This window comes from Periplaneta americana, chromosome 5 (assembly GCF_040183065.1).
Source record: "Periplaneta americana isolate PAMFEO1 chromosome 5, P.americana_PAMFEO1_priV1, whole genome shotgun sequence".
Classification (NCBI taxonomy): domain Eukaryota; kingdom Metazoa; phylum Arthropoda; class Insecta; order Blattodea; family Blattidae; genus Periplaneta; species Periplaneta americana.
In genome coordinates, this window is record NC_091121.1 from 154,885,634 (window position 1) to 154,911,597 (window position 25,964).

General features: G+C 35.0%; 2 protein-coding genes across 3 annotated transcripts in view; one reads left to right on the plus strand and one right to left on the minus strand.

The window, feature by feature from the left end:
• Positions 1-4,163, minus strand: part of Polr1B (RNA polymerase I subunit Rpl135) — a 53,014-nt gene extending 48,851 nt beyond the window's left edge. Inside the window, exons 1-4 of the mRNA XM_069826688.1 lie at positions 3,933-4,163; positions 3,416-3,550; positions 1,317-1,511; positions 951-1,190 (exon numbers count right to left, since the gene is read on the minus strand). Of these exons, the coding sequence (XP_069682789.1) occupies positions 951-1,190; positions 1,317-1,511; positions 3,416-3,550; positions 3,933-4,025 (663 nt within the window). The 5' untranslated portion in view covers positions 4,026-4,163. The remainder of the gene's footprint in view (positions 1-950; positions 1,191-1,316; positions 1,512-3,415; positions 3,551-3,932) is intronic.
• A 568-nt stretch (positions 4,164-4,731) lies between these two features.
• Arp5 (Actin-related protein 5) lies at positions 4,732-24,068 on the plus strand. 2 transcript variants are annotated; one of them, XM_069826689.1, is made up of 10 exons: positions 4,732-5,137; positions 8,374-8,471; positions 11,689-11,905; positions 13,308-13,591; positions 15,694-15,912; positions 17,726-17,803; positions 17,883-18,014; positions 18,122-18,210; positions 21,862-22,042; positions 23,329-24,068. In XM_069826689.1, the coding sequence occupies exons 1-10, from the start codon at positions 5,035-5,037 to the stop codon at positions 23,953-23,955; spliced, it is 2,028 nt and encodes a 675-aa protein (XP_069682790.1). In that variant the 5' UTR covers positions 4,732-5,034; the 3' UTR covers positions 23,956-24,068. The 2 variants fall into 2 exon arrangements, with proteins under 2 accessions (XP_069682790.1, XP_069682791.1); XM_069826690.1 differs by lacking the exon at positions 8,374-8,471.
• Positions 24,069-25,964: the final 1,896 nt, after the last annotated feature.

Sequence of the window (25,964 nt, forward strand, 5' to 3'; positions counted from 1 at the left end):
ACATAAAATTAAATTAAATTAACAGGAGGTGTCTTAACACAAACATTCCTTGCGAATTGATTTTGTATGTTATACTAGGGAAGCACAATATATGCATAAAGATTTAGAATGACATAAATGAATTTTTGGTTATTACAAGTATTCTGTACTGTAATGATACCTTTCCTTAAATTATTAATCCTTGCTATAATGAGATCTGTCCTCAAATCGCTTCTATACCATTCCTTAAATGTCCACGCCTATGGAGTAACGGTTAGCACGTCTAGCCGCGAAACCAGGTGGCCCGGGTTCGATTCCCGGTCGGGACAAGTTACCTGGTTGAGGTTTTTTCCAGGGTTTTCCCTCAACCCAATATGAGCAAATGCTGGGTAATTTACGGTGTTGGACCCCGGACTCATTTCACCGGCATTATCACCTTCATCTCATTCAGACGCTAAATAACCGAAGCTGTTGATAAAGCATCGTAAAATAACATACTAAATTTAAAAATTCCTTAAATTATTAATCCTTTCTATAATCAGATCTAACTGTCCTCAAATCACTTCTATACCATTCCTTAAATTATTAATCCTTTCTATAATCAGATCTAACTGTCCTCAAATCACTTCTATACCATTCCTTAAATTATTAATCCTTGCTATAATGAGATCTGTCCTCAAATCACTTCTATACCATTCCTTAAATTATTAATCCTTTCTATAATCAGATCTAACTGTCCTCAAATCACTTCTATAGACCATGTACACACATGCCTTGTTTTATACTATATCACTAATGTATGAATGATAAACAATAATTTAATGTGAAATATAATCAAAATACTGTAAGAAAGCTCCACATTTACTACATAGGGACAGCATATAAAAACATGTGGATACGAACCTCAATTTGAGATATAAATACTGTTAAGTACGTACTCCAACTGAACAACAAAGCTGCATTATACTTACTGTTGAAGTTTGATCATCTTTGATGCAGCGAATCGTTACAGCTAAATCAGAAAACAGGTTCCCTCGCTTCTTCCAGGCTGTCCTTCTCAGTGTTAAAGGATAATTTCTTCGAGCCATTTGCAACATTCGGACTAAACGTTCATGTCCTTTAATAATAAAATAGCCACCCCATTCTTCTGCATGCTCCCCCTTGGATATCAGTTGTTCTGGATTCAGTTTTGTTAGGTGACACAAGTCTGACTGTGAACCACAATAGCAAAAACTAAATTAAATGAAGAAATTGCTTAAGCTTAAAGTAGTACGAGAGATAAACTAAATATTAGAACAGTATATACACAAACTTAATAATAAGTTTACACAACTTACCTTCACCATAATTGGAATCTGTCCCAAATCTTTCTCCTGACTTGCTATTTCAATATCATTGACTTCGCAAGATATTACACATTTAAGCAAACCTCTGTATGTTGAACCTCGCTGCCGACATTCAGTAGGAAATACAGTTGGTATTTTTGCACCAATTGTGCCTGCTTGCACAAGAGGTGGCAGAATTTCTGCACTCTGAAAAATAAAATTTATTTGTACAGATTTATGAGTGTCAAAGAAGTATAATAAGTTATAATTTACATGGTTAACTAAGAAGAACATGTGGGAGAAGTAATGTTTAATGTTTTTGCATTATAATGTCTGAAAATTTGCCACATTTTTTTTTCTAAAATAATCAATAATCATAAAAAAACTGACAGTAAAACCTCAGTTCCGAAGAATTTCACATAAATACAATTAGAATTACTTTCTACGCATAGTGCCCTTTGATATACAGGTATTTATGCCAAAACATAATTAATTACTAATGTTTAACTATCAAATTTTGAACTGCAACAGTCCAAATACACCATATCCAATAATTACATAGAAAATGGAGCAACATAGACTGTATCGAAAACCATGAAGCAGATCTGAACTGTGACCGAACAAGAGCACTGCTCATTCGGTCCTCAAATTTTATTAATATTACTGTACTTTCTTTTTATATTGATTGTATTATTTTATTTCTATTTCTATTTGTTGTAATTATGTTCTGTATTCTGTATATTTAAATTTAAATAATAAATAAGTAAATAATAAATAAAATAAATAAATAAGATCCAATAATTACATAGAAAATGGAGCAAGACAGACCTTATCAAAAACCACGAGGCAAATTATATACAGAATGAAGCGAGACAGATCACGTAGAAAATCAAAGATGCCTGGAATGTTACGCAAGACAGTTAGCACTGTACTGGATCACACACATCATCTTTGGGTCTTACACTTTTTCCTGAATAACTCTTCACTCCTTCAGCATAGATGTAATTACATAAAAACGCAGTATAATATAATGGATAGGAGTATAACAGAATAAGGAGTAGCCTATATTAACTATGTTTTTCTATAACACTTTAGTGGGGAAGTTTTACCATTTGTTGCTATCACTAGCGTATTACCTGGTTCATATACTGAAGACTATACAGCAATGAAATGTTATGTATTTTGAAAGCTACTATTACACAATGTTGTTGTTTTCTAATGCCAGGCGTTTGACAATAAAGTCATTTGACCTCTTGCACTCCAATATTTTTCAAAGATATTATCATGGTCAGCCACTGAAGCACAGACTTTGAGGTGTTCCGAATCCATTTCTTGGTTTGAGTTGCACAATGGGCAGTTAGGGGACTGATATATTCCAATTCTATGCAGGTGTTTGACCAAACAATCATGGCCTGTTGCCAATCTAAATGCAGCTACAGACGATTTTCGTGGTAAATCGGGAAAGGAAGAATTCTACATTATTATCTGAGAGTATATTGGCTAGTTCAGTCTTCTTGGCTGATGTTATACTGCCAGCATTCCATTGTAAGATGTTTAGTTGATTCTGTACGATTAAAGTAGTCCCCGCCCGGAGATCCGATTGGGGGACTATTTTACCTCCGGATAATTTGTGATGGGAAAAAAAACCTATATATTTGCATTCAGGAGAAAAAATACTATTAGAATCACATATTTTTCTTTCCGAGAAAAAAAAAATTTTGTTCCTCAGTCAGCCAGTAAATATTTCTGTACTATTGCGTTACAAAGTTAAGGTACAAATGTATTTAGCCTACACCCTTGGCTGCTAGCAGAGACGAAAAAAAAGTGTCGACGCCAATTTCACGCCGAAAATAAGGATCGAAAGTTACTGTGAAAGTGGAGGCTTGGCAAAGAGGTGCGAGGGCATGCCGGTGCGGGAATCTGTAATAGGTTAGGTTAGTTTAGGCTCTTTGTATGCCTCGCATATACGAATCTGTGACAGGTTAGGTTAGTTTAGAGTTTTAGTATGCCTTGCATATTCACAATTTTCTAAGAATGTGCCCTTTCTTGCTGTCCGCCTTCCTTTGGTGACGCTACCCTATTGTAAAGATTTTCCGATGGCAGAAACTTACCTTGAACTGTAAACGGATGCGATCATCTTTAATAAGAAATTCAACTGGCACAATATCTTCAACCGCTTTATGTAGCCCATCTCGTATCATGAAGTTGAACGATTTCACATGTGGACTTCCAAGAGACTGAAGCAACTACAACAAACATTAAAAACCTATGTAATACACATAGGACTTTAACTTCAATATTTTTTTTTAGTTGGTTACTTAACGACGCTGTATCAACTACTAGATTATTTAGAGTCGATGAGATTGGTGATAGCGAGATATTTGGCGAGATGAGACCGAGGATTCGCCATAGATTACCTTGCATTCACATTACGGTTGGGGAAAACCTCGGAAAAAGCAAAAAACCCAACCAGGTAATCAGCCCAAGCAGGGATCGAACCCGCGCCCGAACGCAACTTCAGACCGGCAGGCAAGCGCCTTAACCGACTGAGCCACGCCGGTGGCTAACTTCAATAAATATTGCGTATTCAAGTTAATAACATAGCCTTACTAATTTACTAATACATACATCATTTTGCTGTCCAGGTATGTGCCCAAACCCTGAAGTAAGGTTCTTCAATGTAGGATCCACATCTAACAAATTACGCACAATGTCTGCCATTTTTATATTACAATTGATATGACAATATCAGTACTATCACTGGCCATACAAATTATCTTTTTGCGGTCTTTTAAGTTCTTCTCGTACTTTCATCTTCCCGGCCTTTCATAAACTTCGACCACATGCTCCTCCTCGACAAACGTGAGAAACTCCGTTGCCAACATATCGCCCTACAATCTCGCTAACTTTTCAACAAAAAGTAGCTAAATCTCTCCTAAGTTTGCTAAGAAATCCCCAGAAATGTCGCTAAAAATTAATAATAAATATCACTAAATAAAAATAAAAAACACATATGCGGAGAAAAATATCATTTCCTCGTCGTCACCCTTTTCTGCGGAGTCTGGTTGTATTGTTGACTGCTATGATGTTGAGGTGGAAGAATCGAAAACTGACTTAATGTCAAGTGTTCGGGCACTAAAATAAATAAATTCTTAAAAACACGGTGTAAGTCGCCGATTTATTAAAAAATCGTATTGGCAACTCTGAACGTTATCACATGCAGACAGTGTCTTCAATTCAGCAACTTCATCGCTAAATCCGACGACTTTTAACTGTTCTTCGGCGACAATTTCTCAATTTCTTTTAACTTTTCTATTGCTTAAATTGAGATTATACGACAAAAAATAAAACTTTCTGTATTGATAACAAAGAATCTAGCGACTTTTAATCTAGAGTTAGGCGACTTTCCGTAACTTCTGTTGGCAGCACTGCATCCAATTAGTTTACATCTGTGTCAATAAATATGTGCGTGTGGCGGTTTTCTTTAATAAACTGTAATATTCATTATTTATTATATTAGGACATACGTATTATAGTAATGTGTCAAGCAATATAACGATTTCATACATATAAATTGTGTAAAATTATACGTTAGGCCTAATTGGGGCTTGTATATGTTAAAGTGAGGTTATAAGACGTGAATATTTATTCAAACAGACAATTTAAAGGGCAGTAACTTCTAGATCAGATTTTATATGTCGTTAATCCGAAGTTCTAAGTGAAAACAGAAATGACAACTCTGGAATTGAAGGATACGAAAACTGTGCCCGATCCAATTCATCCATATCTCAGAAATATTAGAAATTCATCAGTTCCGCTAGTTATTGATAATGGTAAACTTAATGGTAAAAATGTAGAATCTTAATAATGACTAGTGCCGTTCGTTGTCCGAACGCGATGGCCTACATACAGCGCTTACAAAAACAATTCAAAAGGTTTCTTTCTTCCATTCCTCTCCCCACTCTATTTTGTCTTCCTTTTCTCTGTTAGCTGTCACATTACAGCACATTATTACATTCTGAATTTACTTACTATTGGAGCTGGTAGGATTCGAAGCAGTGATACTGCCTGTACACGGGAACAGTAGTCCAACAAACGCAAAAGCAGTTTTAAAAAATGAGAATGAAATCATCTCCATGATTAATGTTACCATACGTCCATATTTTGTACGATCACTGTGCAATTAAAAAAAATGGCGAAATGTCAGTATTTTATGATTCGAGCTCGGAAAGAAGATTAATAATTAGTTATGTCCTTCAAGAGACGACACCTACTATATAGTCACCAACATAATAGCAACTAGTGAGCATGGTTTTAACAATGGAAAGTTTTATTTTAAACTGATAAAATGTCGAAAATGAAGTGTAACTTCTCAAGTGAGCTACAAGCAGAATATAATTTCTGAAACGCAATTTACAAAGTGCTAGGGAAAAAGTCTCCAAAATCTGATGATTTACATTGTAGTACTAACGAAGCAACTTTGGTTTACCATTCTGTGCAGTATGGGTTTAGCTTCAAATATATTGATTATTACAGAGTATCAGAAATATGGCTACAGCCTACATTTGATTGCATCGTGTGATGACAGTATTACTGTTATAGGAAATATGACATTATTATTGGGAAGGCAATTTTTCAAACAAGTCACTTACAACAATATTACAATACTAACAAAGTCACTTTATTGCATCAAACTGTTCACCATTCACATCCAAGCATAATTGGCAACGCTTTGGGAAGTTATTAATTGATTTATGATACATGTCCTTTGGAATAATATGAGTTTCTTCCTCAATTGCTATTATCAGTATGTCGATGCCTTGCGATTTCCAGGCATAAACCTTCTCCTTCAAATAACCCCACAACAAACCACAGGGTGTGAGATCAGAGAAATGGACTGGCCATTCTGTCGGTCCTCTTCTTTCCGCCCACCTATTTTGCAAATTACAATTCAAAATTTCCCTCGCCACGATAGTATAGTGAGGGGGCGCACCATCCTGCTGGAATAAGCAATGTTCGTGTTCAGGATTTTGCATCACTGGCACATTTTCATTAAGGAGATGACAATACTGATCAGTATTAACAGTTCATCCAAGATTCGCATTCCTAACAATCCTTCCCATCCAATCATAGCCCATACTGTGACTTTTCCGTATTTTAAATGTATTTCTTCAATAACTTGAGGATTCTCTCTAGCATAATAATGACAGTTGTGTCGATTAACATGTCCATTCACATGAAAAACAGCTTCATCAGAAAAGTGCCTTTTCTTAACCAATGTTCGTCTTTTGCAATTCCCTTATAACAAATTTACACAATTCCATCCACCTATCAGGGTTCTAAGTCACTCACTTTTTTTTTCATACTTTATACACTATTAATTAGGCCTATCCCTTTATATTTTATACATATTGTAGGCTATTATTAATGTAATCCCACTATCTTATCCATGTACCCCATTTTCTAAGATTGTATTCTTTTCGATTCTTCTTTTTCTCCATTTGTATATGCTCTCGCAACCTCTTCTTTCTCATTTCTCATCCGTTTTTCGACTACTTTTGCATGAACTCCATGCCCCTTCATCTATCTTCATGTGTACTTCATTTGCTCCATTACTTCCTTCCTTTTTAGTTTCTTCATCTCTTACTTTCACTCTTCTATAAGCATCATATCATTATCTCATTATTGCTGATTCTCGAGTTCTTGACTCTTATGCAGGTTGTTGAACCTTCTTTTGTTCTGTTCGTATATTGCCGATTCTTGCATAATTCGATCAGTGCCTTCCACCCCAGCCCAGCACTGCCACAGTCTAGTATATACAGTCATGAAGCTTGAGTTTATGAGGGTACTAGGAACAATAGACTGCAGGTACTATTTTGCATTGTCTGTGATAAGACGATAGTAGCGATCCTAGTGGTTAGCAACTATCTGTGGATGCATATTTACTACATATTGAGTTTCGTGACTGCATATACTAGACTGTGGCACTACCAAACAGCACAGTCTAGTATATAGCCTACAGTCGTGAAGCTCAATACGAAGTAAATATGCAAACATTAGATAGTTGCTCATCACTAGGATCGCTAATATCGCCTCATTACAGGCAATGCAAAATAGTACCATCACAGTCTATTGTTTCTAGCACCCTCAAAACTCAAGCTTCGTGACTGTATATAGTAGACTGTGATAACAGCTAGTTATAGTCTTGCTATGCTTAGTGATTATTTCTCCATTCTGTTTACTTTTCTTTCTTGCCCATAGGCTTTGTCTCGTTTATTAATTCTAGATGATATTTGTCTGCCACATGATGATTCTTACAGTACATATTGTCTGAAGCCTATTGAGAAAACCAAACTTAACCTAAACAATAAATTGGTGGACCCAAAAATCGCCTACCGTAAAGCGGGGTGGCTTTGAACGCCGAGGTGACTTTGAACAGTAATTTAGCGCCCTTCTAAATTAAATGCTGTACCCTATTGCGAAAAAACTGAACTAATTTATTGACAACTTAAACAGTTTTTTCGCAATTGGCTACAGCATTTAATTTAGAAAGGAGCTAAATTACTGTTCAAAGTCACCTCAGCGCTCAAAGTCACCCCACTTTACGGTAATCTAAAAGTAAATAGCTAAGAAAATAAACTCTAACCTAAAACAAAAATTCATCATCACCATCATCTAACCTATAGTTCTGGAGCTGGAACATGGATGTCCCCTAGTGGAGGTTTCAATACCTACAAGGAATTTAGTTACACTTATTTGCCGACAAGAAGCAAATAGGTGGATTAAAAATCACGCAAACAAACTAAAAAGTAACTGAGAATACCAAGCTTAACCTAAAAAAAAAAAAAAAAAAAAAAAAAAAAAAAAAAAAAAAAAAAAAAAGCAAGGACTGTAAGCACATCCACCATGCTCAATCAACTGTAGACGAATGTGTGCAAGAGATGGCATAAGTCATTATCTGGATTCTACAGTTTTTCGACTTAATAATTCAGAACCAATAATTCGAAAATAGACATTTATATATATATATTTTTTTTTGATACGTAATGTTCCTTTTTCTTTAATATAGGATCATATCAGTGTCGAGTTGGTTGGGCAACACAAAAAGAACCATTGCTTATATTCAAGAATTTAATTGCAAAACCAAGGAAGGAACGTGGAAAAAAGGTACATATAGGTACATAGTATGTCAACATTGAATTGATTATTCCTCTGCCCTATGAAGTTTCAAGTGTCATTGATATCAATTTCAGTAGGCCTACTGGTAGTATAGTAGTTTTTTAATTTGGATATTTAACAATGCTGTACCAACTACTACAGTAACTTGTTTAGTGTTTATGGGATTGATGATAGCAACATGTTATCTTGTGAGATAGGTCGAGGATTCGCCATAGATTATAGCTCCCTGTAAAGCCAGATTTGTATAATACACGTTACTGTTCGTTAACAGAAAACCACAAATTTAAGTCACACAGAGCTTGGTGTGCACTCAATGTTGTGTCTCTGATGTCTTGTCAACCCACTTGAGGTATGTGGATAAAAAGGGAATAATTGAGACTGGGTCTGGAAAGAATTCCTGGATAACTCAGTCGGTAGAGCATTGGCGCGCTCAGCCAAAGGTCTCGGGTTCGATGCACAGCCCTGGAACAATTTTTCCCTTGGAATTATTCAACAAAGGCTGTATGTTCCACTTCTATCTAGTTTATTTTTTGATTCACATGTGTGAAACGCAAATACCTACATACATAGGATTGGATAGTTACTTTGGAATAATGTAGCATATGATCAAGAAGTAAAAATATCCAATTAAGGGTGACACTTGTATTAACTCCAACTCTGATTCAAGCATTTGTTTTGTGTCTGTTCTAATTGACTGTTCTTCTTGGCACTTACAACCCTTGTTACTTACTTACAAATGGCTTTTCAGGAACCCGGAGTTTCATTGTCACTCTCACATAAGTCTGCCATCCGTCCCTATCCTGAACAAGATTAATCCAGTCTCTACCATCATATCCCACCTCCCTCAAATCCATTTTAATATCCTCCCATCTACGTTTTGGCTTCCCCAAAGGTGTTTATACTATCACTATCATCATCATCATCATCATCATCATCATCATCATCATCAACTCTGATTGAGGTTCTGGCTGATATGCATATAGTATATTGTCAGGCAGTACATCTCACTTGATGATATATGTCAGAGGAAGAACAATTATTGTTTGTATACATCTTGTCTGATTAGTGAAATATGTTACTTGTCAGCTATATATGCAATGGAGGGGAAAAGAAACTAGCGACCATGCCCCAATTATCTCCTGGCTTAGTTGCCTCATGAGTAATGTCTTATAGGAGTCGTGAGGTTCAACCCAACTTCAGGCAGTTAACTAAACAACATAATCATCATGACCATTATAATTAGCCTATCCACTGAGGTAGGCCCCTAAAATAAATTTTGATATTGTTATAATGTACTAATTACGCAGGCATGCTGAAAAGTAATGCTTCCTAATTTTTTATGTGAAAAGTTTTATAGTTGAGTGAAACAAAACTGGTAACTTGCTACAACCTTACTGTTCATAACCGTAGTTTTATTTTTTCACACAAATACCCTGGCGATGAATACACTTCTCCAATGGGTAACCATTTCTTGATACCGTCACTGTGGAATGTTTCACTCTGATGACGAAACCACAGCCTCATTTCTATCTGCACTGCATCATCAGAATCAAAGAGATGTCCTCTCAGATGTTCTTTAAGTTTTGGGAACAGATGAAAATCTGAAGGTGCCAGGTCGGGACTATAGGAGTAAGATCAACAACAGCGAAACTAAGACGCTGAATGTGTTCTGTTGTTATTGCACTGTTGTGTGGACAAGTGTTGTCATGCCATAAGAGGGGCTGCTCCATATCTGGATGAACTCTTTGAATTCGTGCTTTCAGTTTTTTTAGGGTTTCACAATATCTTACAGAATTAATGGTAGTGCCTTTAGGCATGAATTCCATATGCACCACACCTTGAATATCTCAAAAGACTGTAAGCATAAGTTTGTGTGCTGATGGCACAGCCTTGAACTTTTTGGGTGCCGGTGATTCTTTGTGGTAGAACTGCATTGATGACCTCTTGTTTCGGGATCGAAGTAATGTACCCAGCTTTCGTCACCTGTGACAATGTTCTTTAAGAATTCATCACCTTCCTGTTCATAGCTCAGAAGCAATTGTTAGCAAATGTCCAATCTCTTCTGTGTCATGTGAGGAAGGAGCATTCGAGGCACCCATCGTGGGCAAATTTTCCAGAATCCCAGATCTGCAATTATCACCTGCACATGCTCCCTTGATATGCCACACTGAATTGACAGGTGTTCCTGCGCTATGCGATGATTTGCTGTAATGAGTTAACACGATTCAGTTGCAGTACATGGTCTTCCACTTCATCCTTTGTCACACAAGTTGAGAGTTGCACCAGGTTTATTATGAGCACGAGCAGACCAACATCTCACAGTACTGATGTTGACACATTGATCACGATAAACCGTGTTCAATCTCCGATGAATGTCTATCGGGGGCAGATTTTCTGTTGTTAAAAACTCGATTACAGCACACTGCTTCAGACGCACAGACATAGTGCTGGTACACACCGCCATGTTTCAGGCTGTAACTAAGAGCTGTCTACTAGCAAAGATACGAAACTTGCATCACTGAAAGCAGAAAGGTCACTGAATACAATGTACTAGACATGTTTTTTTTTTAAAGATGGGACATGACAGGAGTGTTGCGATCGAAAAAACAACTGAATGTCACGTAGCGTGGTAGGCCTGTTGCTATGGTAACAACAGTTGAGTTGCCAAACTTACAGTTCCCACGTGGCAAGTGCTTAATAGCTCTCTTGGCGACTTTTATTGTGCACACAATGTTAGCATTGGTACATTTCGTCTTTGATTCTCTGTTGATTTTTGTATTGTTTTCTTACCTTCGCGTCAATTGTCAATTAATGTTTTAACGTCAACCATCTTAACATCAATTGCTAGCTTCCATCAGCTGGCAGTGTGGTAGTCCATATTGGCAACATAGCACTGTAGTTCCAAGCTTGGCCTCTTAACTGTCATGTTCCAGCTTTAAAAAAAAAAAAAAAAACAGGTAGGCTATATCACTAATATTTTAACTATATTCACAGCGACAAAAAAATAATAGGAAGCATTACTTTTTAGCATACCCTTGTAGCATATACCTGTATTTTTTCCATTCCAAGAAAACAGCAAATGTTCGTCACTTTAGTCATTTTGTATATCAGCTTCATTTTCGTCCTCTCAATCACTGTTTTGTAAGTTTATCTGGGTCACATTGTACAATTATAATTAAATTAATTAAAATTATTCTGTCTTCAGGATGGAGAAACTCAGGTGGGAAATGATATTACCAATATAGAAGCAGTTAGATTCCAACTCAAAACACAGTTTGATCGAAATGTTGTCACACATTTTGAAGCACAAGAACAGGTTTTTGACTATATATTTACACATTTGGGTATTGACACTGAAGGCTATGTTAATCATCCCATTGTCATGACAGAAGCATTTCTCAATCCGAACTATTCACGACATTGTAAGTAGAAACTTTTTGTATTTATTGTAAGTAAATTATGTTTATTGTTGCTTGTTACTTTCACATGTATATATTTACACATATATAATTATCATATTTACTCGAATATAACATGCTGCCAAGCCAAATACGGCGCGAGCAGTTAGCTGTGCTGCAATACTATTATTATTATAATTTCTATTACAGTCTAACACTGTCGTGCTATATTATCGATTGTTTCTATTGTTTCTAGCAGTTGAACACTGCTTGTGCTTCAATATACTTCAATGCTTTTCATTTCTTTTCTGCATGTGGATGTGAACAGTAGACCAGTTTTAAGTTTCTCATTTTGTATAACATGCATACCAATTTTGAGAATACCAAAATAATAAAAAAAAAAAGTGCATTGAAGTTGACGGTGGACTTTCTGAACATATTCTGTAAAGAAAAGTACACAATTAAACGGAACATAAGGTAACAATGTTTCAATTTACTATCACCTGCACTTTTCCCGTTACTCATTGTTTCCATTAGTTTTCTTCGAAACTGTTATGAATAGGATATATGTTCATATAAACTTTTTTGTTCAGAATCACCAATATTATCACCCCTCAAACCATGTACCTTTCCTGCTGACTCACCCTGTATATATATCTGTAAGGTTTATTCCGAGCTAAGAAGGATGTAAATTCTAAGGACATAGTATGTCTTATAATGGTTGCATGGCCGATTTTTCTGAATGAAATTGTTGCACTGCTTTCTGACAGCTATTTTATCTTATTGGCTATTATCCATATGACATAATGAGTTACTGTGATGCTAATTGTACAGAAGACGTGATAAATTAAAAGCATTATGATGATTTAGAGTTACAAATGTTAAATACAACAGATACTTTATTATTATTATTATTATTATTATTATTATTATTATTATTATTATCAGTAGTAGTAGTAGTAGTAGTAGTAGTAGTAGTAGTAGTAGCAGTAATAGTTATCTTTTTCCTACACACCAGGACAATTTATGTTTAACTAGTAGTAGAATTACAGCAACACAGCAAGAATTTTGATTAATCAGATAATTTCAAAAAAAATATTGCAGGTATGAACAGTGTTGGCCTCTACTGTTGACTGATACTAGAGCTTTGCTTACTTTCACTTTTCTTTGTTGTATTATTATTATTATTATTATTATTATTATTATTATTGTTGCCCCTGGTAGAGGGGAAGAGAAGGCCTGATGGCCTTATCTCTACCAGGTTAAATAAATAAATAAAAATTACACTACAAAATTGCCATTAACCTGTGTCACTATTTATAGCAACTTATCATAGCTACTTTGCATAACTGCCAAGCAGTGTAGAAATTTGTGTGCTTATCTGTTTTATTGGTAATATAAGAAAATTAATTATTTAATGTTCCAGTGATGTCTGAACTTCTGTTTGAATGCTACCGAGTCCCAAGTGTATGCTATGGAGTTGATGGCCTATTTAGTTTTCGACACAATCACCCAAATAGTTCTGCTGGCCTAATTATTAACTTTGGATATCACACAACTCATATTTTACCAGTTATCAATAATCAGGTCGATCCAACAAGAAGTAGGAGGATTAATGTTGGTGGTATTCATATCATCAACTACCTCCATAGGTTGCTACAATTGAAGTATCCAGCCCATTTTGCTGCTATTACTCCTAGTAGAGCAGAGGTTTGTATACATTTTATTCTGTATTATTCTAATATTTTCGTTTTAATATGTTACAATGTGAGTGAACATTTTAAAATTGAATAGCTAAGCAGAAAAACATTGCAAGCACCGAATTAAAATTTTACAGAAAAAGAAATACTTTATACTTAGCATTGTAATGCTTTCCCACAACCTCCTAGGTTGTACAGCCTATACTAAAGTTTGTACTTTCACTTTCATCAACAGAGTTCACTACAGTATAAAACATTTTTCCGCTTAGCTATTCAATTGCATATTGCTTTTTGTAGCAAGGAGTAGAAATCGTATATTAGCAAGTTAAATTATTGCAACACTGTTATTTCCTGCAAATGTGGTATGTGGCAAAACGACACTGAAATTATTGCTCATCTGCTATCCACGTTTCTCTAGCAATGAAGTATTTATTTACTGTGTGTGTCTATATATATATATATATATATATATATATATATATATATGTATAATACACTATCTACCAAAAAGTAATTGGGCACCCAGGATTTTACGTGCTAGATGCCATGTTTCGGTGGCTACTATGCAGTGATATGCAGATAATAATGTTCACCAGTTGGACTGGCCTGCACAGAGTCCTGATCTCAATCCCACTGAGCACATTTGAGATGAATTGGACCGGCGATTGAGGTTTCGGGAAATCCGGCCAACTTCCATTGTCCAACTGAGAGCCATATTGCAAGAGGAATGGCGATGCATTCCAGTGGATGTCCTACACAAACTTGTGGAGAACATGCCTGACAGGATGGCTGCTGTTATAGCAACAAGAGGTGGTACCTCGAGGTTCTAAAGGGGCAAAAACAATGCCCAATTACTTTTTGGTAGACAGTGTAGTTTGACATATTGTGAATTCAGTGTTGTGTTGATTTCTGCAATTATGGTTCTCACAAAAGAGGAGAAGGTGTTTACTGTCATACGGAGTGGGGTGTCAGGATGGCAGGATAGGTTGAGCTTGTGCCACATTAAAGAGCAGTACCAGGAGTGATTTAACAATGCAGCATCAAATAACACAACAATGTTAGTTGTCATCGAGAAGTTCCATCGTACGGGATCAGTCATATGTCACCTTACATGTTATAATGACATATTGATATTCAGAGTATGTTTGTAATTTCAGTACTCCATATGACCAGAAATAATGCTCAACAATAAATATCGTCTCCTCTGTTGCGAGAATCACAATTACAGCACTAATCCCAACAATGAATACACAATATGTCAAACTATCATATAAAATAAATAAAAGCTTGGTTGCTGTAGAAACATGGACAGCAAATGAGCGGTAATTTCAGTGTTGTTTGTTTTGCTACATACTGTATTTGCATATAACGACTTAATCTCACTTTTATACAAAATTTGCTAAAGAGTAGACTTGAATATTTGTTGTTAGTTAGGTTGTAAAGGAAAAGAGGGTATGAAAACAGGAGGAATATCAGTCCCAGTAATTCAAAGAAGCTTCTGAGATTTGAAAGAGGAATTGTCAACTTCTTAAGAGATTATTTTCTACATGACACTGATGAAATAAGAGGTGAAGCATTAAGTTCACAGCAGAACACGAGTCTTTTTTTTACGTTATTTAGCAAGGTCATCTCCATTGTATCAGATATGAATGTAAGTATTTGCTCATTTGTTTATTCAATAAACATTAAAAATTTTCCAGTTATCAGTAAAAGTACTACTATTCAACTGAAAATCAGTGATTGCTTTTACTGATCAATAATAACTTTCAATGCCATGTAATCATTTATGAGTTTACTGATTTTTTATTCAACTGACCCACTGTGTGTAGTCCTGTACACTGTTATTTCAAATGTTATTCTTTGGAATATCATGAATTATTAAAACCATTTAGGTGTATTGAGACATATCACATAAATTCTCAGATCAGATCAGATCAGTTAGTTAACCTGAAAGATGAGCTTTATTCTCTTACATAATGTTTATTACTGTATCATACTTGTCATTTACATAAGCATTATCATTCTGTATTTTATGATCTCTACACTATAATTATTAATAAATATTGCATGTCTAAATACAGAACATCACTTCTGCTCAATTTTTCTTATTAGGAACTGATATATGAACAGACATTTGTAGCTGTGGATTACCAAGAAGAATTATCGTTGTGGGCAGATTCAGATCACTATGATAATCATGTGCGGCGCATTCAATTACCCTACACCATTCAAGCAGTAACACCAGGCCTAACACCTGAGCAACAAAAAGAACGTCGCAAGGAGCTAGCAAGACGACTCATTGAGATAAATGCACGTAAACGAGAAGAAAGGGTAAGATCACTCACTACCAAAAACCATAAGCTTATTATTTGTCGTTTTTCTTCTAACTAACCATGCAAACTATTATGTCCACCCTATTTGTTATCATGTTTAGTTTTAATAATAGAAAGTTTAACTCTGAAGTCACAGAGCAAGGTCATTGCATTCATCATCATCCATTCCCATTTTAGCATCATGGTTTGGTCTCAATCAGTCATTTATTTGGTCATCCCAACCCAAACTTCTCTTCAATTTAATAATAATAATAATAATAATAATAATAATAATGATTTTATTTAATCTAGCAGTTTCCCTTACACTCAACCAGGAGTAAAACTTGCTTACATAGTTGTACATACAACAGCCTCCGATTCAAGTAATTACTATACAGATACGATTTACATAATGAAATCAAAAGAGGCAGTTAAATAAAAATGTACACATTGGTATACATATTGGTATCAAGTTACAAGTAAATAAGATTCACATAATAAAGCCAGAAACCGACAATTTAATAAAATGTACAGAATAATAATGTTCCGCACCTTGGCGTCTAAGACATCCTGCCTAGGACTCACGTTACGGAATGCACACTAGTTCGAGTCCTCATGGGGGAAGAAATTTTCTCACGAAATTTCGGCCAGTGTATGGGACTGGTGCCCACCCAGCCTCGTGATGCAGTTGGGAAGCTACAATAGGTAGCGAAAATCCGGTTTCGCAAACCAGCTATAACAGCTGGGGGGATCATCGTGCTAACCACACGATACTTCCATTCTGCTTGGATGATCGTCCACCTCTCCTTCGGCATGTGGACGTGAAGCCGGCAGGTCGGTCTTGGTCCTTCAGGGCTGTAGCACCATGGATTTACTTTTACAGAATAATAATAATAATAATAATAATAATAATAATAATAATAATAATAAACACAGTGGAATACATATTGGTGTTAAGTAATAAGTAAACACGATTTACATTAAAAAATCATAAATAGACATTTGAATAAAGTATGCACGAAAATGAACACTATGGAAAACATAAGCATTAAATAGAATCACATACGATTTACTACTTCTTCTTCTTCTTTTTCTTCTTCTTGCTATCAAGTATTAAGCCTGGTGGCCTATTACAGTCTCATACCATCATTTCAGCAGACGGCCCAAAGATCTTGTTCCTAAAGGGCGGTAATTTAGTGCTTGGCGTGGCATCCTTGTTCTAGGCATCTTGAGTATATGAGATTTCCATTTCTGTCTATAATTTATAATTTTCTCTAAAACTGTGTCAATATTTAAGTCTTTCAAAATATCCGAATTTTTTTTCTTATCTAATCTAGTATAGCCATCGGTGATATTATCAATACTTTTCATATTCTTACATGGATTAAGGTTATTCCATGTCATCAATAGAACAGTATGTAGAATGCAGTGTTCCTGATATGCATAAGTTCTTTTAATTTGAATAGTCTACGCACGAGTATGGAGTCAGGTGTACCAACCCAGATAATGGTGAAGAGTGAAAAGTTACATTCACCACCTAGTTTATGATACTAGCGATAATATCAATACTTTCTATTTGACTATAGTTATGTTAAATCCAATCTATACTTGAAAGTGATAGAAAAAATGAATGAAAAGTTTAAATACGTAAACATAATTCTTTACATTAAAAATAAAAAATTCGAAACCAATACAGATACTTCCAATTTTCTTTCAGTACAAAGTATTACTTACTCATATTGTTAGTATGGTAATGTCCCTAACTGTAATGTTGATTAAATAATACAACAAAAACATTAATTACTGATCACATTTTTTTTTTTTTAATGAAGTTGGCAGAGGATGAGGAGCAGCTGAATCAGCTTCTAGCCGCACAAGATTTAGAAGAGGGTGAAGAGAATGAATTCCAGGTAGAGAACTAATTTTTTAATGTGTATGAATTAAAGAAATGAAACAGGAAAACATGCTTTCAGACTTATTTTTTTACAGAAAATATTAGACTTTTACGAGCTATCAAGTGGAACTGATCTGCAAAAATTGATCAGTCAGCTACAAGCCAGAATTGAAAGAACGAAACAGAAGATAGCTGCAGCAAATACGACTGAAGATAATGTTGTAGAGGTAATAAAAATGGAATGGTAATATTTGTTATCGAATGTGTAATATAATATAATTGTAGAATTATGCCTGTAAAATTTGTAATATAATTGTGGTAAATAACTTTACAGGATCCTAAACCTAAAGTTATAAAACAAACTCTGAAACCCAACGATCAGGAAGACTTTGAAACATGGATTGCAGGAGTGAGACAGAAAAGGTGAGTAACTGTGACAGTTTTGCAATGCAACTACCTTGAGTTGATATTGCAATATGCTGTTCTAAACTTTTAAGTCATAACTCTAACATGCGCATCTTTAAAACTGGTTCCCCTAGATAATGATATCTGATTTAAACATTCTTGGCACACATGCAACAGACAGAATAAAATAGATGAGGTGTGTGTATCACATATGATATGCTTACACTTTTTATATGCCATATATAAAAAATTATATTTTTTTTAATCCAATGCCACCAGGTTGTCTTTTCGACATTTCTGGTCTTCTCTCCTGGCCATGGTTTAGTTGTAACCCACTTCTGAGGTTGGGGCGCCTGGAAGGCGGAGTTACATTACCCCGATGATGTGATAGGATGATTATGATAATGTGGTGCCAGGAGAGGTCTTAAATCTAAATTTAACCTTAGAGCATAAAGAAGAATTAAATATTACTCTTAACTTTACAGTTTTTAGTTTTATCATAATATTTTGTATACAAAATTTACTACAAATAAATCGAGTAATCTTATACCAATATTTTAGAATATATACATTCAGGTATAGAAGATATGACAGAAGACGTGTTTTTAATGACACTCTATATTAATTTTTACACAATTGCAATATGCATTACATTTATGTATGAAAACATTTCATTCATGTAACTGATTCTTTTACATTAATTAATGAGATTTCTTTTAATGACCTTGAAATCTTATTCAAATTAAGTATATGTATTCATGTAGAATAGGCGTTGAAACTATTGTATTTAATCGCACAAGTTCCGCCTCTTTCGTTCTAAAAATTCGGAGGCGAAAAATCAAGAGAGGAAATTACGCAGTGAGTACAAAAAATTTGGGAATAAACTGATCACAAATAACATCAAACAATCATGTACTGATCAAATTAATCTTATGTGCATTTAAACAGATCCCTTGATTTTAAAAACTTACTTTCGGTATAATTTAATAATTTTTCATGAAATGATTGAAATTTTACCAAAAGTAGCTTTGAAAATTAATTGGTAATTAGTTGAAATATAACAACAATACAATCAGTTAAGACTATAAATATAACTATGTGAAACAGGAAGATAACAAAGGAATTAATTGAAATTCAGATGATGATGCAAAATTTCCCGAGAGTCTTTTAAAATGTTAACAAATGTGCATTAGAGTCTTAAATGTAATATTCAGTTCTCTAAGATGCTTCCATATTAATTATGGGACAGCTCCTCTACTGTCAAATAGAAGACCACCGTTTTGGAAGTATATAGTATCTTTCAAACAGATATGATACTTTGAATCTTTCTGAAAGATGCCCTTGAAGGGAAAAGGTGTGTCCATTTTTTTAAATGTAAGTGTGCGAAAAAAATAAACTCTGAAAAAATATTTCTTAAAATATTTGGGAGGAAATCATGCGAGTAAATACGGTAAATTAAAACACTAGCTAACATATGAACAGAAAAATCACCACAATAAGTCAGTACTGAAAATTGTTAGTTCCTCTGCTGAAAATCGTTCGTGGTTTTTCTTTATTGAAAGGGAGAGAACAGAAGACCTAATGATGGTTTGTTATGGGGACAGAATGAGGAATCAACAAGAGACATGTGATGTGTTTATTTAAATACACCTAGCAGAAGCATAATACAATCAACGGTTTTGAAAATTCAATGAAACAGAAGATTTAAAGAATAAACCAAAATCTGGAAGTCCAGGAGGAGAAAATGCTCTTGATATAACGCTATCCATCAAAGAAGATCTAGATAATTGTACAAAATAGGTAGCACTTGAATATAAATCAGTTATGCATCAGTATGGAAATTGTTGAAATCAAAGAAGTGATATCCAAACAAAACCAAGCTTTTGCGAGAATTAAATGAAGACAACTTTGACAGAAGGAATGAATTCTATGTATCATCAATTGAAAAAGTAATTCAAGTCATAGGTATTGTGAGGCACATCATAATTATTTTCATTTTTATGTTTAAATGGAAGCATCAATCATCACAACTCTTGATACTGACATCCTGACAGCCTTTATTGAGTAGCACGAACACACACACAGCATCCTCAGAAAATCATTGTATGGGTAGGTTTAGTAGGAAACAGCAGAATTGGTACATTTTCATTGAAGGAAATTTAAAGTCTGATAAATATTTTTGTGTGATTACGTAATTTCAACATGCAGACCGTTGCTTTATGGTGTTTTTCAGAACATCTCGTTTCAGGTAGATAGTGCTCCTGTGCATGTAGGAAGGGAAGTATCTGGTTTTCTAAAATGGTAAATGGATTGAAAGGAGTGGACACATTGAATGGATGTACAGAGGCCAATTTTAAATCTGCATATTTAAGAATTTAATGACTTTTTGCGTAAGAAATTAAATGATTGATAAACTACAGTACATGTGTTTAACCCTAAACATAACAGTATTTGTGAATGCAGAACATATTAAAGCCATTAGCACATCAGTGTCTTCAAAACAAGGAAGTTTCAAATGACAATTCTTTTATTGTATGTATATAATATCACTCAATAAAAGAATTGTATTCCAATGAATACCATCCCATTGTGGAATCCTGGGAAACGAGAATGCAGATGCTTTAGCAAAGAAGGGCAGCACTGCTACTTACAGACCTGTTACTAAATCTACGTATTACTCTGTGAAGAGATTTATTAAATCTACATACTTAGACTTCAACAAACAAAATTTGATAACACAATCCCAAGGGAAAAAATGGAACTCTCTGCATCAAAATCCACAGTTAATTCCCGATTTACCACGAAAATCGTGTGTAGCTGCATTTAGATTGGCAACAGGCCATGATTGTTTGGCCAAACACCTGCATAGAATTGGAATATATCAGTCCCCTAACTGTCCATTGTGCAACTCAAACCAAGAAATGGATTCGGAACACCTCAAAATCTGTGCTTCAGTGGCTGGTCATGATAATATCTTTGAAAAATATTGGAGTGCAAGAGGTCAAATGACTTTATTGTCAAATGCCTGGCATTAGAAAACAACAACAACATATAATTATATTCATTCATAGTTTTCTGCCCACGGTCAGATCCTTCACTGCAAACCCAGCATCCTCCAGTCTTTTCTCTTAGTCTCTGCATACGATTCATATATCTTAATGTTGACTAACATTTGATACCTTCTGCCCCGAATTTTTCCCTCTTTCACCATTCCTTTCAGTACAACCTTCAGTAGGCAGTTTCCTCTTAGCCAGTAACCTACTAGTTTCTTTTTCTCTTCCTGATCAGTTTCAGCATTATTCTTTTTTCTTCATCCACTCTTTCTAGCACAGCTTCATTTCTTATTCTGTCTGTTCATTTCACATGCTCAATTTTTTTCCATATCCACATTTCAGATGCTTCTAATCATTTCTCTTCACTTCGTTGTAATGTCCGTGTTTTTGCTCCATATTATGCCACACTCCACACAAAACACTTGATTAGTTTCTTCTTTAGTTCTTTTTCTTTTTGGAAGTTATAAAGAGGTAAACTATTTTACTTTCATATAGGTTCAATCTGTCCATAGTTTGTTACTCTGTCAATAGAGTCAACTTGACTCATGGAACTTATAATTATAATATATTTCTGTGACATATGATAATAATATGATTCTATGCTTATGCTTCAAAGGCAAGAAATTTTGGAAAGGCGGAATGCACGGCGTCAACGTCGCCAAGATATGGCTAAGCGACGTACAGCAGCTGCCCAAGAACGTATGAGACTCATAAGTCAGTTAGCACGCAAGGAGAAGCGCGATGATAATTTCGGCATGCGAGATGAAGATTGGGATGTCTACAAAGCAATCAATAAGGTGATATACATTTACTGACATCTATCCTAAAGTAGATTTGTCATGAGATAAGCAAAACTTGACATATGAAACAAATATCATCAATCAGTTATCACTACTATTATTGCTGGTATATTCTATTGCAACTCCTAGAAAACTTCAATTGAGATCCAGTTTTAAAGATGGGAGGAGAGGGACAGGAAAGGCAGGTGATTTTATCTCCTTTCCTCTTCCCATTCTTACTTCAGGAATAATATTCTTTTATGTCATAACTCTAACAAACACAGATTGCTCAACTTTACTATATTTCCCTATGTATAAAAAAAGATGATGAAACAGAAAACTTGAAAAATCATTTCGTTTTAGTAATGACAAAAATACCTCTGATTGAGGTATGGCTGATATATACATCTATTATCAGGCAGTACATCTCACTTGACGATATGTGACAGAGGAAGATTGTTTGTAATCTGAAGTCTGATTAGTGCAATATGTAGCTAATGACATGTATGCATTGGAGGGGGAAGGTACCTTGTTGGTATCACTTGTGGGGATCAGACCAAGTGGTTATTGTTTGTGATATTTCAAACAAAAATGTCAAATACAATTTTGCTCGTTTTTCTTCCTTTCCAAAATAAAAATTGTTTTACATGAAACATTTCATGGCGTGTTTTGGAAAAGCCATTGATTGAATTCCCAATATGCTCAGTCAATTTAAGAGAGCAGTGTATTGTGATAAATGATTGCAAATATTTTAGTTTTGGCCTTTAAATGTGTAGAAATTTTATCCGAACAAATGTGACTTTTTGTTCTGCAAAGAAATTTTTCAATGTTACATTTTCAGATCATATTTCTGCACGTTCAAAGGACAAAACTAAAATTCTTTCAATCATTTATTATCATAATACACTGCTCTCTTAAATTGACTGAGCATATTGGGAATTCAATCAATGGCTTTCCCAAAACAGGCTATGAAATGTTTCATATAAAACAGTTTTTATCTCGAAAAGGAAGCAAAAACGAGCAAAATTGTATTAAACTTTTTTGTTTGAAATATCTCAAAGAATAACCCCTTGAAATTAATGACATGACTTACGGTTCACCCTGTATAATAATTCATAGTACAATAATTATGAAGAAATAATAAGAATTTGGATGTAAGATTGAAAAGACTTAGTTTTGAAGTCTCTCCTGACAGTACATCATGGCTTCTTCTTGTAAATATTCTGAATATGTCATTTATTTTGTGATTTTTATTATTGCTTGTTTCACAGAATGTAATTCTGATATTTATTTTGTAAATGTAGGAAGGGGGAGACTCTGATAGTGATGAAGAACAGAAATTGCTTGAATTGGAGGAAGCACTTCGTCGCCATGATCCAGAATTTGAAGGTTCTGTTTCATCAGGAACTACTAGTGCTAACAACAGTGGAAACACGGCTGAAACTCACCAACTTCATGTGGGTATTGAACGTATTCGTGCACCAGAAATCCTCTTCCAGCCATCCATGATAGGCTCAGGAGAAGCAGGACTGGCAGAGACCATTGAGTTCGTTTTGCGTGGTTATCCAGCTGATGTACAGAGTGCACTAGTAAGCAATGTCTTTCTGACTGGTGGGTGTGCAGCACTGCCAGGTTTGTCTGAAAGACTTCGTCGTGAATTACTGGAAATGCGTCCATTTAAATCCACATTCAATGTCACCATTGCTAACAACACAACACTTGATGCGTGGTATGGTGCCCAGACATTCTCATCGTCTCCTGACCTTAATCAGTATCTTGTTACTAGGTCGGAGTATGAGGAAAGAGGTGGAGAATACTTAAAAGAACATTATGCTTCAAATAAATATTATCCATCTCCAACACCCCTACCCCAAGCTGAATCCATTCAACTTCCTGTAGGAGGAGAAGAAATTGAAATTGACGTGTTCTGAATACCATGTTTTAAAACTATAACATTAATGTTCGTTGCAATCAGTTGGCTTATCCCAATTATCGTAGATTATATTTGTATTGGTATTGCCAGAAATAAAAATAATGAAATGTTGGTTGTGTTTTCAATTCAAAAGAAGTATGTAAAGATTAATTTTTGGTCTTAACAATTACACTAGCCTGCGAATTTCAACATTGTGTTTGTTGCCTAAACTAAGTAATGTGATTTTATATAATGTCGATATGCTGAATCCGAATTTTCAATCCGTTTGCTTCTATCACGTCGGGTTTGTTTGCAAAATCACTTTAAATGTATTTTTTAATTACGTGAATTTCATCACAAACTTTTTCATTTCACTTTTTTATTTCAAATTCAAAAACAATGTTTAAAAGACACAACTTGCTGAAATTATATGTATGGTTGTTCATACATGTCACTAGAGTGTTTTTGATTTGTTTTGTCTTGTTTACTTCAATATTGGATAAATTAGCACAATATATCACACAAAAAATTACACCACTTGCTTCTTAGTTGAGAAAGTGCTCCTGTTCCTCTTTCTTTTATGTTTCTCTTCAGGTATTTCACGCTTTAACATCCAACAATAATCAGCAAGCATACTGATGCTCCCACGTCCCTGGTACCTTCTTTCAAATTCCTGCAGATCCTTGTGAAATCGTTCATCTTACTCTTAGCTGAAAAATCCTAAATTTTCGGCGAAATAATCTAGCTGAGAAAACAGAAAATTTTGATACTCATGTTACAACCAAATTCCTTGTATGCTTCAAGCATGTTAGCCACAATGTTTCGGTAATTAGGATCCTTGTTGCCAAGAAATTTTAAAGGAACTTCACAAAACAACATCCATGCTGATTTCTCCTTTTCATCCATACTGTTTTTAAATGCTGCACCAGACATGTTTTCTTATGTCAGGACCATTAAATATATATCTTCTTTCAATTTGCTTCAGATAGTAGTGGAAATTTCTCACATATGTACTTAAAACAGCCTCCTTCCTTATTTAAAGCTTTTACAAGCTGTTTCATTAAGCCAAGCTTGATGTGGAGAGATGGCAGCACAACTTTAGAAGAACTCACAAGGCTTTGGCGCACAACATTCTTACAACCGACTTCCAAATTTTGTCGAGGTCGCCAGTCTTTCATAGTCCAGTTATCAACTCGTGCCCTACTATCCCACAGGCAAAGAATGCATGGAAATTTGGTAAAACCAGATTGTTGACCCAGCAATATAGTAAGAACTTTGAAATCATCACAAACTTGCCAGTTGTATTCCTATAGTCTAGTCGCAATAACAGCAGTTGCAAATTTGTGTATGATTTTTTGAGGATCACTGAATAGGCAACGGGCACTGAACCAAAAATGTTTCCGTTATGAAGGAGGAAATCCTTTAAACTTCGCTTGGAAGCATTAATGAACAGTCACCATTCACTTAGGTCATAGTTTGGAAGTCCAAGTTTTAGCATAAATTCTTTCACATTACTGCAATATACAAGATTATCATCTTCGGAGAAAAATATTTAAAACCTATTTCTCGTTGTCAGTACCAATAGAATGATGTTTGTTTAAGATTTTCTGGTCCCACAGGAATTGGTACATTAGGCACAGGTAAAATGGCTGACCGAACAACTGAATACACGATTTGATTTTTATGTTTAGAATCGTACCCCTTCACATCACACGAACAGAAGTAGCAGTCATTACTATGGTTCGACTGCTCTCTCCAAACCATAGGTACTCCAAAAGATAGCAACGGTTTTCTCCAATTGATCAAATGACGACGATCTTCAGTGCATACTCTACATACTTTGTGTGGTGCCCAAGCTTACTTTAATCTCCAAGTTTGATTCCGAAATAGGCATGGTATGACTTTTTCACAAAATCTGTAATATTACACCTCTGCTTAGGCAATGTGTATATCATACATAAGTTATATAACAAAAGTGGTCTGGATTATTTAGACATCCTCGATGCAACATGGTAAATACTTTCTTAC

Bases quoted from the DNA above. Each gene is read 5' to 3' on its own strand.
- Arp5 (XM_069826689.1), top strand. From the start codon at position 5,035: ATGACAACTCTGGAATTGAAGGATACGAAAACTGTGCCCGATCCAATT. The intron at 18,015-18,121 runs GTAATAAAAATG...ATAACTTTACAG, and splicing joins CTGAAGATAATGTTGTAGAG to GATCCTAAACCTAAAGTTAT. The intron at 18,211-21,861 runs GTGAGTAACTGT...TATGCTTCAAAG, and splicing joins GCAGGAGTGAGACAGAAAAG to GCAAGAAATTTTGGAAAGGC.